The sequence below is a fragment of the Empidonax traillii genome, unplaced genomic scaffold (genome assembly GCF_003031625.1).
Source record: "Empidonax traillii isolate 1590-97213 ecotype Southwest subspecies unplaced genomic scaffold, ASM303162v1 scaffold76:size1281806, whole genome shotgun sequence".
NCBI lineage: Eukaryota > Metazoa > Chordata > Aves > Passeriformes > Tyrannidae > Empidonax > Empidonax traillii.
In genome coordinates this window covers 343,594-360,604 of record NW_020955269.1, presented here as the reverse complement: position 1 = coordinate 360,604, position 17,011 = coordinate 343,594, and the positions used below count along the sequence as shown (strand labels likewise).

The window sequence follows — 17,011 nt, the reverse complement described above, 5'->3', positions numbered from 1 at the left end:
TATTATATCATGCAGATACATTAATGTGATCTACTGGCTTTATTTGATGTAGAACATGTGAAATCCTGAAGAACTCCTTAGGTTGTTTGTTTGGGTTTTTTAATTAATTGAAAGTTAATTTAGAGAAACAATAAATGCTTAAAAACAGAAATTGTAAAAATACCTTCTTTACACTACTTTAGACTTCTTAAGTTCACCTTAATTAATGTTTTGAACTATCCTTACACTTTTCTCTAAGGAACTCTGACATCAACAAGCAGAAACTGCTGACTCTTTCTCATGAAGAGAGTTCTATTCAATTAGAAGGCTTCTTGTTTGTTCTGCAGCCCAGACCTGCTGTATTTGCTGATATTTTGCCTTTAGTTTTTCTCAGCTGTATCATTCTAATAAAAAACCCACAGGCACTGTGTTACAGCTCACTCCTGTTAAAAGGTTAATGTCTTACTTTTTGCCATGATACAATCCTTTGGGGGTGGGGGGATGGGTTCTTGCTTTAAAAAAAGGGGAAAATTAAGATTTACTTTGCCTCGAAAAACAGGCCTTGAAAGATAAGGAAAATGATGAGCTTGATATTCAGCTGAGAGTGTTTGATGAGAACAAAGATGAAGACCACTTTGAACTGTCACACCGTCTCAGTGATATCAAAGCTGAAATGGAATATCCTTTATGGAAATGGTGTTAGAACTTTTTGCATCATTTAAGAACTATATTAAATGTAAGTTATAGTGATGTACATGTGGTTTATTTGTTGCAGTTGTTTATCTGTTGCAGGGAATTTGTCAAGCAGATTTTCTTTCCAGTTGCTTTTTTTGTTAAAAAATGCTTAGAAAATATTTAGAAAACTAGTGCCTTGTGGTTTTCTTTTGGATTTTGTTTGGTTGGTTTATTTTCTTAACAATGTTTGCACCGATGTGAGTGAAGTATTTCATCTGCTGTATAACTTGGTCAAAGACACTTCTTCTGAAAATTACTTCTTGTCAATTCTCCAACACTTCCTTCTCATCAGGAATGATTACTATATCAGGTAAGTGTCAGCTCTCAGGTTGGATTTTTTTGGAGGGAATAGGGACAAGAAAAGAAATCAAGACCCCAGTAAACTGAGTAGCTCGTAATCATGCCTGAAAAGTCATGAGACTGATGTGTTCTTTGTCTTGCTGCTCTATGTTAGTATTGAAAAGATCTTATTAAATATAATAATGCTGGTTTCAGCAACTTTAACCTTAGTCTAACACCCTGATCCCAAGAATCTCTTACTTTATTGAACACTTTTTCTTTCTTTGTTTCTTACCTTCATGACTTCAAGGAACTTGACATTAAGTTGTATAACCAATAATTGAAAATACTTCCAACAGTGCCTTGTATCTTTTCTTTCATTGTAAACTTCTCTTATGTGTATTTAAGTGTCTTTGCAGGGTCAAGGTATCACATGCAAAATCTTGGCAAATAAGAGTACAAATAAGACTTTTAACCTGATATTTTTACTGACGATTGTGTAATTCATATATTAGGAGTTAAAGTTGTTCCCCTTCAATAAATGCTTGTGCTTGTTCTCACTGTCTTGTAAAATGTTTCCTGTTTTAGACCTCAGTATTACAAGATCATAGAAGAATGTGTGTCCCAGATCGTGTTGCACTGCAGTGGCATGGACCCAGATTTTAAATATCGGGGAAGGTTGGACGTGAATTTTACCCATCTTGTTGGTTTGTACACTTTAAGCAATTTTACCTTGTTCTACCCAAGTGCATGTTTCTCTTTGTGTCCTTCTGTCTAGACTTTCCTTGACTGTCGATTTTTTCAGTTTTCTGGAAATGTTCATGTAAGCTACAGGTGCACTTGTGGAGAAGGCCAGATCAAATGCTGCAGCCTTTAATGGAATGAGGGTGTGAAAAGAAAATTTGTCTGTTTCTTTTGTGTCATGGGCTCAGAGGGTCATTATGATTGGGAGGCACCTCAGACCTGTGATAGGTTTTATGTGACTTCTGTGTGGTATTTTATTTAAATTCTAGATGCATGTGTGGACAAAGCTAAAGTAGAAGAGAGTGAAAAGAAAGCAGCAGAATTTTCCAGAAAGGTAAGTCCCACTCCTTGCTCTCTTTAAGGTATGGAACAGAAACCTGACAGGAACACAGTAGGCTTCTTTATTACTAAATGCAGGAGAGACATTTAAAATTATTTCTGTAGGAAGAATTCCAGCTCAGTATATTTCATGTAATAAACATTTTTTTTGGGATATTTTTAAATAAATTGACAGGTCCTTCTGCTTTATCACTATTGGTGTTTGTGCTGAAAATATTTTGATACAATATCTTTTCTCATATTACTGAAATTGTTGTTTCCTAGATTATGTTGATGAATTATTTGTTAATCCCGTCTGATCACATCCTATCTAAGGATATGAAGTGCTCAGTGGACTATTTGAGGAGCAATAGTATTGAAGTTCATATACTATGTATTAAAAGCATTCAAAGTTGTGATTTTTGTTGGGCTGGTCTTGGAAGACTTTTGCAGGCTAAAAGGCAGTACATGTTCTTGAACATGGTAACTGCATATTTGTTTGTAATGAATTTAAGGTCACTGCATGACATGTAAACTCAAGTTTAGTTTGAGAAGTCTGCAGTGTTGTGTTAGGGCTGGAAAACCTGTACTAAGCAGCTGGATCTGAGTGGTTCTATGTCACTGACTTATTACTGATGGAAGAAATTATGTGGTATTAAAGGAGGACATACTAGAAAAATGCTTCTAACAAAAGTTAGAAGTGCATCTATTGTTCTAGTTATGATATTGCTCAAAGAATTCCTGAAAATATAGTATTTAGTATGGACATAAACAGACAAACACTTCTGGTTAATTGTTACAGTTTGATGAAGAGTTCACAGCTCGACAAGAGGCACAAGTGGAGCTTCAGAAACGAGAAGAGAAAATCAAAGAACTCGAAACAGAAATCAAACAGCTACAAACCCAGGTAATAAAACTATATCACCTTAAGTTGCACAGCTGAGTTGCTTGGGGTTTTTTTATTTTTCTTTAAGGAATTGAAATTGCCCTGGAGTATCTTGTCTCTGGGAGTTTGAAATGTCTGTTATAGTTGTATTGATTTGTTTTTCAGCCAGCTTAAGTTACTAAGGATAGTTAATGGAGGTAACATTTTTCAAACACCAATATATTCAACACCTGTCATAGGTACTGGCTTTTTTGAGGAAAAAAATTTCCTTAGGCTATAAAAATTTTGAATCCAGCCAGATTTTTATTTTTTTTTTTGCCTCCAAGTATTTGTTTGTGCTTTAACATTGCTACTTCTGTATGTTTTGCAGAGAGTTTTGGTTTTAGAAGGCTTTATTTTTAAAGCCTTTTATTCTTATGTATATTTTTTACTTAGAGTTTTATATAAAACTTTTTCCTTTTTATTTTTTACGCCAGCTTTGGGTTTTAGACTTGTTGTTTATACCCTTTAGGAACTAACAGATATTATGGTTTGGTGCTTTTGCTTCAACTTGGCTTTTTTCCTGTTTCTTTGGTGCTAGGCAAGGTCTGCCTGTTGCCTTTTTTCTTTAATGCCTATGATCTCACTTCTTGTTTGGATTGTGAGGTGGAGACAGACACTCCTGTTGCTGCTTTGTTCTTAACAAATCTCATGTTGGTTAGAAATTTCTGCAAGATAACGTTACACTGAAATTAGTCTGTTTTAGTGAGTTTTTCTCCAGTTGTTGCATTGTAGCTTGCGTATTAGTTTGTGGACCCGAAGAAATACATGCCTTATGCAAAGTCAAAAATTTTTTTTAGTCTAATTAATTATTAATCCTGTTTTATTGATTCTAACACAGTTCAGATTATCTAGATATTACAGCTCACTCACAGTAATGGTGTTATTAACACTTCTATTATCTGCCTTTTTCTTCTCTAGTACAGTATGTTATGGCACTTGTTTTAGATTCACTCACCTCTAGTGGTTTAACATGCTGCTGTTTCTCTTCCTTGTTCCTTTTGCATCTTATTAGAGCAGATATTGCTATTGTTCTTTCTTCTGATTACCAAAGAAACATCTACAGATATAAAACCAAGCAGGGCAGGCTGTTGCACATCCTCCAGCCCTACATGATGTCAGGATAGTTATGAACAACTATGTCCTTGTAACCTCTTGCACTGCAATAGCTGCTCCAGTGATTACTGTGGAAAATTTTTCACCACCACATTAGTGCTGTTAAAATTCAGCATGGTTGTTCTCATCTCAGATGCCCTGGCTTGCCAGGGTTTTCTAAGTGGGATAAATGTTTTGTGCATTGGTAAGAAATAAAATGTTGTTCTGTTCACTTAAATGTTACTGCTACTATTAAATTTTCTTTAAAATTGAAACAATTTGTTTTTATAAAAATGCTAGGTTATTCAGTTTACTTGGCAGTTTTATGGTACATGGTACAATCTATTGTTATTGTTTCTCATTTAAATAGGAGAACAGTTGCATTTCTCACTCTCTTGAGGTGCAGATGACTAAAAGGCACCCTAGCTGGTTCACCTCCTGTCCCCAGTGAAAAGAATTGTTCTTTTGTATTCCAGGGTCCAGTCCTGACAGGTCAACTGGCAGAAGGACCAACATTACCTGCCACCCTGCCAAGCGAGAACGCATCACCATCTCCAGCGCCTCCACTGCCTGGTGGAGCAATTCCGCCTCCTCCTCCGCTGCCTGGGGGAGCAGCAATTCCTCCTCCTCCTCCGCTGCCTGGGGGAGCAGCAATTCCTCCTCCGCCTCCCCTACCTGGTGGAGCAGCAATTCCTCCTCCGCCTCCCCTACCTGGTGGAACAGCAATTCCTCCTCCTCCTCCCCTTCCTGGGGGATCAGCAATTCCTCCTCCTCCTCCCCTTCCTGGGGGATCAGCAATTCCTCCTCCTCCTCCCCTCCCTGGTGGAGCAGCAATTCCTCCTCCTCCTCCACTTCCTGGTGGAGCAGCGATTCCTCCACCTCCTCCTCTGCCCGGTGGAGCGGTACCTCCACCTCCTCCTCTGCCCGGTGGAGCGGTACCACCACCTCCTCCTCTGCCTGGTGGAGCGGTACCTCCGCCACCTCCACTCCCTGGAGGAGGAGTCCCTCCTCCTCCACCACCGCCTTTTGGTGGGCCTCCAATGCCACCACCCCTTGGAGGTGTTCCCTTTGCTCCCTTTCCGGTGGCACCAGCGTTACCCCACGGGATGAAGGAGAAGAAGAAGTATCAGCTGGAAGTCTCCATGAAGAGAATCAACTGGTCAAAGGTACAACAAGAACTGTGAAACTGATGTTTCTCCCCCTCCTTACTTTACAGATACAGTTACGATTGTACACTGTGAGGAATTTTTAAATGAGATTAATTTTGGCAGAACTTGGTGTTCGGCAAAGTATTCCAGGAAGCCAATTTAGTTCCAGTACATTATATCAGGTGCACTGAACGTGAATTGCAGCTTTGCATTAAGTTGTGTATCTCTGTCTCTCTCTTTCTCTCTCCATATATATGTATCTCCAAACTGTTTTAAAGCAGTTCTCACACACAGCTAGCAGCACGCTATTTCATGCAGAAAGCTTTGAAGTTCATGATGTTTAGAGTAGTTCTAAGTTCAGAGGGTGCAAGTATCAGGCCTGTAATGGTACTGGTAGGTTATTTGTCTGAGATGCTAATTGGCTGTTCTCAATCAGTGATGTGCTGGAGCAGGGCTGTGACCACAGGGAGGAGCCATGGGACTGCTCAAGGGAAAGGTTTGGGCACCATGAGCTTCCAGTCTCTTAACATGTTTCAAGTTAATCACATGTTCTTAGAAGAAAGAATTACCTGTTTTGAGTAGCCTCATTACATTACCTGGGGAGACCTTATTATGGGCTTTCAGTACTTGTAGGAGCCTGTAATAAAACTGGGGACAAATTGTTTAGCAGGGCCTGTTGCTGTGGGTACAAGGGCTAATGGGTTTCAGCTGTAAGAGAGTTGATTGAGTTTAAATACATTTATTTAGGCATCTCACTTAAGCAGTGAAGAGTTTCTGTCAGACATATAACTTATATTTGCTAAACTCAGTTGTTCTTGCTAAGTAATATCTGATTTGAGAGATAATTGCAGGAGCTTTGTAACTGTGAAACATACTCAGAGTGCTGACCAGTAAACACATGGAAAAATAAGCTTTTTAGTTTATAGGACATATTGGTAATTGCATCCAATTTCATTGCAGTAATTTACATTTGTGAGTTTATAGGAATTATTGATAGAGTGTCCATCTGAACACTGGATATGACAATGGGAAGTAACTGCAGATGGATGCTTTGCTTAAGAGCTCTGGGAACAGTGCCAGAGATCTCCTGCCTGCTGAGAAAGTGGAAAGTCTATTTGTTCATCACTTTTAAGGAGCCATCATTTGAGGAATAAAATTCTTAGTGTTTAATTTGGTCCCTTGTGCTGTAACTGTCTTCCCCATTAGTGTTGGATTAAGGTAGTTTTTTTAAAAATATCTTACCTGGAGCTGGTGGTAAAGGAGTGGTAAAAGATGAGGGACCAGAGTGTTGCGGTGAAATTCAAGTGAGACTGACAAATAGAATATTGCTGAATTTCCTGCATATCATCTTGAAGTTAAATAGCCCTTGAAAATTACTTGGCATTTAAACAAACTTGTAAACAAGAATTTATAATATGTTAAAAGCTGTTGGAGGAACATATTTTGAAAACAAAATAGCAGTTCTGAGTCATGCCTGAGACTAAAGTTGTCTTTCAGCTTCTGTATTTCAGAGCACTTTCTTCTTTTAATATAGCCAATACAGGCTTAATACTGAGTCACTGAAGGGTCCACATTGACAGGGCATTTACAGATAAGCTATTCCATACTCTGTCAGTGTAAGAAGGAATGTTCCTCCTACAGTCCTCAAGTATCAGGGGTGCATAGCAGTGGGGAAGAATTTGGGAACTCCCTGTGAAGTAATCCAGAGAAAACTGGGACACTTGCAAACCCAGATGCTAATATATTATCAGACCTGCTTGGAGAATTTGTTGAATGGGGGAAATACAGTAAAACCCATTTGTGGTTAGAGGGCAGGTAATTCTGTTTGTGCAAGAAGCTTCATTATTAGAACATACCCGGAACGTAGATTAACTTCATTCAGTCCAATTATCACAAACTTTTGTTGTTATTATCACACACTTGTTTTAACTTGGTTTTGAAAACACTAGTTATTGACTTTGGAGATGCCATTTTCTTTCAGATTGAGCCTCAAGAGATAGGAGAAAACAGCTTTTGGGTAAAAGCTGAAGAAGATAAATTTGAAAACCCGGAGCTGTTTGCAAAATTGGCGCTTACCTTTGGAACCCAAATGAAAGGTACATTCTTATTTTACTTTTTATTATGCTTCTACTAAGTTTAAAACTGTGCAATGACAATCTCTTTTATAGTTTGTGAGATACCATATCATACTTACGATAGTTTTATAGCAGGGAGATGATGTAAAACCCATGTTTTTATTAAGCATAGGAGTCTGGTACAAGAATTGCTCGTCCCTCACGTTGCGACATAAGGAAAGGAATCTTTTTGCAAGAATATTTCTTTAAAGTGTAGGGTATATTGCAGGCAGATGTGAATTCTTCAAATTATAATTAAGTTGAAATTCTGATCCTAAAATCATGCCTTATTTGCATTAATATGCAGTCATCATATTCCTCAGCTGCAAGAACTGTAAGTGGTCAGGTTCTGGTAGATATTCCAGATGTGGAGGGTATGTTGTGTAACAGATATTCACTTGCTTGTACAACTCTGCTAAACCACAATCCTCTACAAGTAAACCTTGGGATGTAGCAATTACAACATGCAGTTAAATCACAAGATCATAACTATACTGTGCCCTCTTGTCATGATTTTGGAATATGAATGATCATTCATATGATGATCATTCTTTTTAAACTTACTGTGTTTGTGTCCCTAGTATTAACTTTCACTTTTTTTTTTAAATACTCTATGTAGCTGTCATTTAAGGAAGAAGTTTTTAAGTATACTCTATTAATTAGCATTTAAATTTCTGTTTGTGTAGTTTAACAATCATTTCCCCCACCCCCAAGTTCTGTGTAGTCCAAATGCATTGCTGTCATTAGTGAATGTTGTAAGCTAGTTTTCAAAGGGTTGAATATGTGAGAGCAGACTTTTTAAACTGTTTGCATAATACCATGGAAAAGCATCAGATAATCACATTTTTTTGCTGAACCATTTTGAAACAGGTCTGTTTGAATGCTGCAGAGAACACCACAATGAGAATAAAAACTATGCTGGAGCTTTAGCAGGTGTAACTGAGGCTGATCAGAACGTTATGCAAATACCTCTTCTGTTACTGGTTTTAGATAAAAACCAGTTTAATTTCTCAAGCACTTGATTCCTTCAATAGGAAATACAATGATAATATTTGTATTGTAAGTTATGAGTGCATTTACTAGCAACTGAATATTGGTGATGATTTTGATACCTTAGTACTGTTCTCAGCTCCTCAAATGGTCTTACAGTTGTCTAAGATTGCACTTAGTTTTTTTAGAAAGTCTTTTCATTATTATCTGCGCTTGATGGTCATTTGCTTCAGGCAAAGAAAACAAGCAAACACTGCTGAAGTATGATTCAGTAATAACTTACTCAGGAGCTCATGGGGAAGCCTAACAAATTAGAGTCCAGGAAAAGGTGGATAGCGAAAGAATGAATTCCTGGTCTAGCAACAAATCTTTTGTCCATTCATCAAAGAGTTGCAGTATTTCAGGGTTGTGCAGTTCCTAAAGGTGGATGGAATCAGGTGTATCAAGTGTTCATAGGCCAAATAAGCAATCACAGTTTTGAATGTGCTGCTTTGTTTGGGAGTTTTGGGGGGTTTTATAGCACTACAGTTGAAATGATGTGGAGTTGGTCATTGGTTTTAGTATGTCAGGAAGACCTTTAAGGGAAACAATGCCTGTCATGAAAATGACAAACTTCTGCCTTGAGCTGAATTTTTTCATCAGAAATTGGAACAAATGTTTCTGAATTCCTGAAAAGCTTATTTGTTAAAAATATTGAAAAAACCTTCTTGAAATTTTGACGTAGATGTCATTTTCCCATGAGAAGAAATTCTTGTTGACACAGTTGCACAGTTCTGAAACCGGGAACAACAGAAATTCTCCAAATAGCTTACTGTAGTGATAGCCATGCAGATATTTTTCCTGTTGTTTCTTGTGTTCTTCTCAGTTAATGATTATAGAAGACAAGATGCCATAACAAAAACTGCAAATTCAAAATGTTACTGCATATTACTCAGGATATGAAGATCTTACTGGTGTGATTCATAGAGAAAGTCAGTGTTGTCTGTCTTTGAGTTCAAGTTTTTCTTGAAACTTCAAAATCTACTAAGTCAAAATGAATCTCAGAGCATTCAGTTGCAGTGCACGCCCATAAAATTGCATTCCAGAAGCAACTTTTTTTTGCAACTGCTGTCTGCAAAGGGAAATGTGGAATAATGTTCACCATTCTTCCTCACCTTTTGCCTTAAGAGTCACAGGCAGCTCAGTAATCCCCCAGATACCTATTTCAAGCATGATCTGGGATCAAATTTCTCTTCTGCTTTAGTCCCATTTTTTAGTGTGCTCTCCTAATACATTATAGGAGAAGGATAGAAAAACAACTAGAAATGCATTTTATATTCTCAAGAGCACAGTCAGCGTGTAAAACAAATAAATGGATGAGTGGAAGAAAACTGACAATTGCCAAAAGCAATTGTGATGCCTTAGTGTTTACTCTTGTATTTCATGGCATTTTGGAATACCCACGGGAATAGTCACTGAAGTAAAAGAAATAGCATACACACTTATTAAAAATTTGCAATTCCATTTAAGTTGTGGCACTGAAATTTGATAAAACCTCTGGATTCTATTCATGAGTCTTTGGCACAATGAGAACAAAACTTTGTGTATTTTTCTCACCTAACATAGTATTGTTTTTAGATACTCCAGAAATAACTTAATGTTGGTTATCTCTACACTGTGAGTTGTCTTGCTGTTTGAGTGCTACTTGTTTTCAAGGAACGCAGCCAGAGCTGTTGGGAAGTGGTACTTTTGGAGGGAAATATTCTAATGGTTGAACAAGAATTTATACTTAGTATCTTAATCCCATGTGGTTATTTATCTCAGGAAGCTTGGTCTACTTGTTTCTGGTAGAGTTGGGGTGTGTATGCTTGCAGTTCTGTAGAATATCTTAAAAACCCCATCACCTAAAATTAATGGTTTAAAACATTGGTGTTCTTGGCAAGAACCTACTTAAAGCAAGTCTGAAATAATTTAAGCAGGTCATGTGATGTTGTGCAGCTGGAGCATTGTTTTATCAGACTTTGCTTTTGTCCTTTAATTGACATCAGATTTTATCCTTGGCCACCACTGTGAGGAATGAGAACAGCAGCAGCAGTGTCATGTATGTAGTGCTTTGTGGAATAAGATGTCAGAAAGCTCCCTATGTTAGTGTTGAATTTTTGGAATGTTAAATATAAGTAGAACTGTGTGGTGAAGTGTTTGCTAACAGGTAAAAGTAAAGGACTGAAATGTTATGACTCTGTAGACAAGTTGTGACACATCATATGCTTGGGGCCTGAGATAACTTTGCCAAGATGTGACAATACTCAATGTATGGGGCCTGCTGCAATCAAAATCACTTCTCACTGTTTGATTGATAGTCTAATTGCAGAACACTGCAAAGCAAGTTAATGCCTTCTCCCTGAAGGATCATGTTAATTTCTGGCTCTTGTAATTTAGGTTGTGTATTTTGCCAGTCAAGAATGATAGTAGTGCTCTGAAGAAATTAATTATGTGTACAGTAGATCTGTAAAGGTAGTAATTAGTACATAATAGTCTGTAACTACTGGGATTGTTCCAGTATAGAATTCATTATCCATCCAACTTGCCTCAAGGGAAAACTTCTCGATCAGGATTCTCTTGCTTCTTTATGATTAGACTTCTAAAATACAATTCAATAATAATTTTGATATGTTTTCAGAATTGAAGCAAGGTCTTAATAGCTGAGTTGTGTTTTTCACGTTATTGGAGTTTGAGTGAGAAAGGACAAAATACTAACTTCCATGTCAGCTATAACTGAACTAAACATGAACAAAATATTTCTTAAAAGGTATTGACAATTTATTTCTGCTGGTAGATCATTGACTAGAACCTTCTGTTTGCATCTGTTGATTGGGGTATCTTAGCAAGACTTCCTTCAGCTCTGGTAAAATTTCTGCATGTTTTCCTTTTCTGCCTTAAAGTGCTTGGATGTCTACATTCTAATTACAGTGAATCATTAAGACTCGAGCTGCAGTAGTCTTTTGATTGCCACCTACTTTCTGTGGGTACATGGCATTTGAGGTCTAAATGCCAGCTTTCTTGGAGCAGTGAATTAAAGGCTGGTATGTAGGTGGGCTGCTACTCCCACCCACTTCCAGCTTTTATTTGCCCTTGCTTGTGGCATCCACAGGAACACCTTATTATACCTTATATTTTCTACTGTTAAGAAAACATGCCATAAAGTTTGAACAACTTAGCTGTTCAGTATTGAAGTTATTCTTCTTCCCCAAACCTTCTATAGTACAGCAAAAGCAAAGGCATAACTCTGTATATTTAGTTTCTTCACATGTGTTGAACAAATCAGTGTATTTTTGTTAGGTTTTAATTGAAACAACCCTTCTGGTTTAAACACAATTTTTTGATACTAATAACATATTAATTCTGTAATATCCATGTGCAAGTGAATGGTGTACTCTTACTCATTAGCATCATGGAGATATTAATGTTACATTCACATGTGGAATACCTATGTGCAGCCTTGAGTGAGTTTTTTTTGAAGCCCTGTTGCTGTTTCTCATTGAGCCATTGAATGTTCACTGCAGTTTGTCTTTCGAATCTTATTGTACCTTCTAATTTTAATTTTTGCAAGGGACCTTTCTGCAAGAAGGTAATGTAGAACCTGGCTAGGAACGGTACTGTCTTGTGTTCTACATTTGATATAAAGCAGCATGGTTTTTGAAATCCTGAAGAAAATAGTGTGTAAATTTTTTCCTCCGTGAAACCACGCATTCTTAAAGGTAGTGTGTTATTTTTTGTTAAATTAGTTAATTTGGTGTTGTGTTTTGTTTTTTTTTTAATGTCTAGAGTAACTTATTGTTGTGGTTTAACACTTAGACTATTTTAATCTATACCTCTGCCAGATAATGAGGAGTGGGCAGAGTCAGACAGTCTGGCTTCAAAAAAATCAGTTTCTTTTTGTTCCTTCCCTTGCCCTCCCTAATTAACAGGTATGTCTTTCTGACAAGAATTTTATTTTTAACCCCCTCTGTGACCAGTTACTCTGCTGAAGCAGATTATGTTATTCCTGTGATCAGAATGAAGGTTTTAGCTTCAAACATCTAATTGAAATAATTAGGTTTGCATGCATTAAATGCAGCTTTCAAGTTTTTATTCTGCCATCGCAGTGATGCAATATTTCAAGATTGATTCTACACTTGTACAGTTTTTCTCTGTGGATATTACAAAGGTTGTATTCACTGTTATTCTTGACTGACAAATGACATTACCAAAAGTGCATCATTCTTCATCAGCCCTTCCTTCTAGCTTGGCATAATAACATTTTTAGTGGGGAGAAAACTTTTGTTTCGCTTACTTTTCAGCTATTTCAAAGTAAACAGATAAGTAGCAGCCAAAGAATGAGGTCAGTGCACCATTATAGTTGAAAGAAAACTATTTGCTTTCACTTCCATTTGTAACTTATAAATAAGAAAATCAACCATTAGTATTTTTAAAAAGTGGCTTTAATTTGGTATGCTGAGAAGCCCAGATCAAATTCATCAGAGAACTTAAATGTTTGCAGGCTTTTAAAGGACTCTGTTTTGGCCAAATTTCATTTACCACAGCTCTGTTTGTAGATGTGAGACAGCAAGGCTCAGTTAATACAGAAATCTCTACTGTTCAGCACAGACATGCTGTACTACTTCAACTACCTAAACTGCTTTGCTAACAAGAAAGAGAGAAAAACCTATGAACTCATCATGCATTTGCTTCTGGATTGCAAACTGCAGGTGGCTCCCTTGGTCTTCTGATTAATTCAGGCAGTGTGTGTTTGTTTACTTTCCCTCCTCTCCCTCTCCTTTTCAAACGTGGGAATCCAAAGCAGATGAAGATACAGCTGTGCAGTTTAGGGTCTCTAAGTCTTTGTGTGTCTTAGAGGAATTTCACTCAGATTGCACACTTAGGTCATCAGTCTTCAGATCTGTTTGACACAGACGTACAGCAGATTGGTTTATTTTCATCTTTCAGTTTATTTAAAATTGTTTTTTTTTCAACAACAGAATAAATTCAAGTACCATCAAGAAGAAAGAGTGAGTGATTAGTTAGCCTTTTTCCACTCTTTGCTTTCCTTGTTCGTTGTGTTTATCCAATAGGTAAACTGTCAAACTTGGGGATGGAAACAACTTTGTGTAGTTTAAATGAAGTGATGCCCACAATTTTTACCATCCAGTATAGATTTATATATTTATCTCTGTATTTTGATATATTTTGTATGCATTTTTTGATTATTTGATTATCTTAGAGTTATTTAAACAATGATCATCGTAAATGCATCAGAACGTATTTCTCGATTAATGGAAAAAAATATTTGTATATAATTACTAATTAAATAAAAGCTTTTGTGCCCAGAAGTGTCGGGGCAATTTGCACCTGATAATGATACCCAGTCTTGCTATGTTTAAAGTATCAAGAGGGGGTGAGAAAAAAAAAAAAAAGAAGAGGGAGAAAAAAAAGACAAATGTTCTTTGTGTTCAGTTTTGCATCAGGTAGTGATGCTTAACTACACCAGTGGACTCCTTAGTAGTTAAAGATTATTTATAAACTTTCAACAATGATACAGAGCAGCAGAGTTCCCAAACTGATCCCGAGAAGCATTCATGTAGTTTGGCTGCAGCTGGGCTATTGTTCAGGAGAATGACAAATGAGGCCTCCCAAGAATTCCTTGCATGTATGTTCCTGTGTAATTTTTTTTTCATATGAGGAAACCTCTGTGCAACTGGTGGCTGTTCACAGCACCTGCTCCTGTTGGAGGGCGTGTGTGTCTTTTATTTTGAGAGCATCAGTGCCCATTACATTCACCACATCACAAAAGGAATAAAATGGCATTCCGAAGGGGCCAAAACAAAGGAAAACTTCCAATTGTGGGGGGAAAGTTTGTAAATTTTAGTTCTTAATATTTTATTTCAAATAGCATTCTGGCACACTCTCCTTTTCAATAACTTAATTCCCTTTCTATGTGAAAGGCAGTTTGTAACATTGAGTTACAAAGAATATGTATTTTATTTTGAAAAAAACATACTATGTACAGTAGATGTCCTGTTGGTATGACCTGCTAGTGATTGTACTACTTAGTTGCTACAAGGACATCAGAAGATGAATACTCACCCTCAAATTTGTGTTTAAAAAACACTGTAACAACAAAGTCTTTTATTTGCTTTACTTGGGAGTGTTTGAGAGTTCTGTGTTGATTGTATTTGACACTAATTCTATATGATAAAGCACAGTGTTGTATGATGAAATGGGCAGATGGCATTGTTGTAAATATTACTGAGACTAAATGAAGGCTTTCTTTTCATAAATTACTTTGATGATGATAATATTTAGGCCACAAGTTTTGTCTCTGGTGGTCTGATGTGAGGAAACAGTGATGTTTTGTTAAGATTTTCTTTTGAAACATATAGGAAGTATGAAACTTCTTTTTAAAGTTTGAAACTTGATGGTTTGAGACTATGGAGTTATTTTTACCATGTGACAGTGAATGAAGAATATCCCAGACAAACAAATTAAATCTATTTAGTCTTTCTCAGAAGTTATGCTTATCTCAGCTGTGCCATTTTTGACTTATTTTACTGTCAAATCTTATATAAATAATACTTTCAGAGTGATCGTGCCATAGAGTTGGACAAATACAGGAATTTCAGTGGAAATATCAGTCCACATTACACTTTGATTATGTATCTTAATACTTTGCTTTTAGAAGCCTTATGATATAGTCATAAATGGGAAAAATAATGACAGTTTTCCTAGATCTCCAATTTATTATTCCTGGAGCTTGCTCTCTCTGTGTGCAGCAGAGCTAGTATTTTTTCAGAGCATTGTTGTTCTACCAGAGGGTTTGGATTGAGAAGTCTGGATATTGTCTTAGTCAGCATTACATAAAGAACTGCAATAATTGCAGCTTCAGAAAATCAAATAGAAACCGTCTGTATGGGAATTAAATGATATTCAGATTAAGAGACAGGTGGGAAATAGTTTGAGGTCTGAGATATTTGAAAGCTGCTGTCTTTATTCATTGATTGCTTTGAGATATAGCATAATGTATTGCTCACAATCCCTACAGAAATGGAGTTCATTTTCAGAATCAGCATTTTATCTGTTCTGAATCCAGGTCAAATGCTCTAATGTGCAGGTGATTCCTTCAGTTTTAGTGTAATTGGCAGTGCTTAACCCTTTTGGAACTTCACTAGAGCAAGTTAGTCTTCTCCCTGGAGGAGCAAGGATATGAAATAAATCATACGGGTTACTTAGTGACTGTAGTAGTTCTGCAGATACACCCTGAGAATGCACCAGCCTTTAGTGCCACTTTCAGTGCTGGATTCATAAAGGCTCTTCCAGATTTGTGTGTGTTTGCTGCAAAATCGTTGTTTGGTTAAGAAATCTCTGGAACCAAAAGTGTTTCTGAAAAATATTAATAATGAAGCCCCTGCTGATCAGCTTTTCTGCACGTTTAAATTAGTAACTTTGTCAAAAAGTTTCAGCAGTAGAATTTAAAGAGAATTTAAGTAGACTTGGAGTGAGAACAGCCATGTATTTTCTTAAAAGGGCTCTTCTATGTATTTATAACAATGGTATGACTGAGCTGTCTTAGTTATGATGCCTTATATTTTAGGTGGTAACTTAAAAAATTCATGTATTAATTTGTTATAACTGACTTCTCAGAATTTGAAAAATAAAATCTTGAAGAGGAAAGGTGGAAGAATGAGTTGTGACTATAAAGAGAAGTCATGGAGAGGTGAACTCTTGAAGGCATTGGTTGTTTTTTTTTTTTCCTACATTTGATGTCTGTCTCACATATTCCTATTAGAGAAGAGTAAGAATCACTGCTTGTCATACACACAAAAATGTGTGTCACCCACATGCACACACTCCAGAAGTTTGGAATTCTGTGCAATAACTCTGTTAGTACTCGGTAAATTCTGTACCTACTACTTGCCTTGTTTCTCCAAGAGAGATGGAGCTTTTGTTAGTATCAGCTTGATAAAATACAGCAGAGGAAGAAAGACAGTTTTGTATTCCGAAATGTCTGTTTGAGTCTCAGTGATGCAGTGCTCAAATAAACTACAGCACATTTAACGAGGAGCTGAGGACAGAGACACATGTACTTGGCATACCAGGGAAAGGGATTGTGTACAAAGACTAATTAGCATGAAATATGAATACATTCATGAAGGAGTCTTGATCTATAATGCTCTTACAGAGAGTATTTTTTCTATGAATTGGATAAAAAAGAAATTCAGAAGTTGAACTGAAAAAAGAATCTGTGTTTGAACTGAAAAAAGAAGCGGGTTTTGTTTGTTTTTAAACAAATAAAGATCTGTATTCCTGGAAAAAAAATCCCTTCTGAATGAATAAATAAAAATAGTAGACTGAAAAAAATGTTTTCTCTATTTTCAGAAAAAACAACCCATAAAAAGTACTCTTCTTAATGTATTTTTTTCTTTTTTGCAACTGCATGTTTTTGTATGACTTTAAGTTAGATACTATAAAATTATATTTCATTTCAAGCTCACATCGTGATATGTTCCAGGCCAGGTTGGACAGGACGTGGACCAGCCTGGTCTAATGGAAGGTGTCCCTGCCCATGGCAGCAGGTTGGAGCCAGGTGATACTTAATGTCCCTTCCAACCCAAACCATTCTATGATTCTAGAATTAAGTAGTCCATTCCATGGTTTTTATAGTAATTTTT

The 17,011-nt window shown here is 36.7% G+C and overlaps 1 protein-coding gene across 5 annotated transcripts in view; it reads left to right on the top strand.

Annotated features, from left to right (window-relative positions):
• The window catches only part of DIAPH2 (diaphanous related formin 2), a 194,053-nt gene that overhangs the window by 35,512 nt on the left and 141,530 nt on the right, over window positions 1–17,011 (top strand). For all 5 annotated transcript variants that reach the window (XM_027880856.1, XM_027880855.1, XM_027880854.1 and 2 more), the window contains 7 exons: window positions 539–657; window positions 908–1,024; window positions 1,582–1,700; window positions 2,007–2,071; window positions 2,858–2,962; window positions 4,552–5,241; window positions 7,205–7,319. In XM_027880856.1, the coding sequence (XP_027736657.1) occupies window positions 539–657; window positions 908–1,024; window positions 1,582–1,700; window positions 2,007–2,071; window positions 2,858–2,962; window positions 4,552–5,241; window positions 7,205–7,319 (1,330 nt within the window). The remainder of the gene's footprint in view (window positions 1–538; window positions 658–907; window positions 1,025–1,581; window positions 1,701–2,006; window positions 2,072–2,857; window positions 2,963–4,551; window positions 5,242–7,204; window positions 7,320–17,011) is intronic.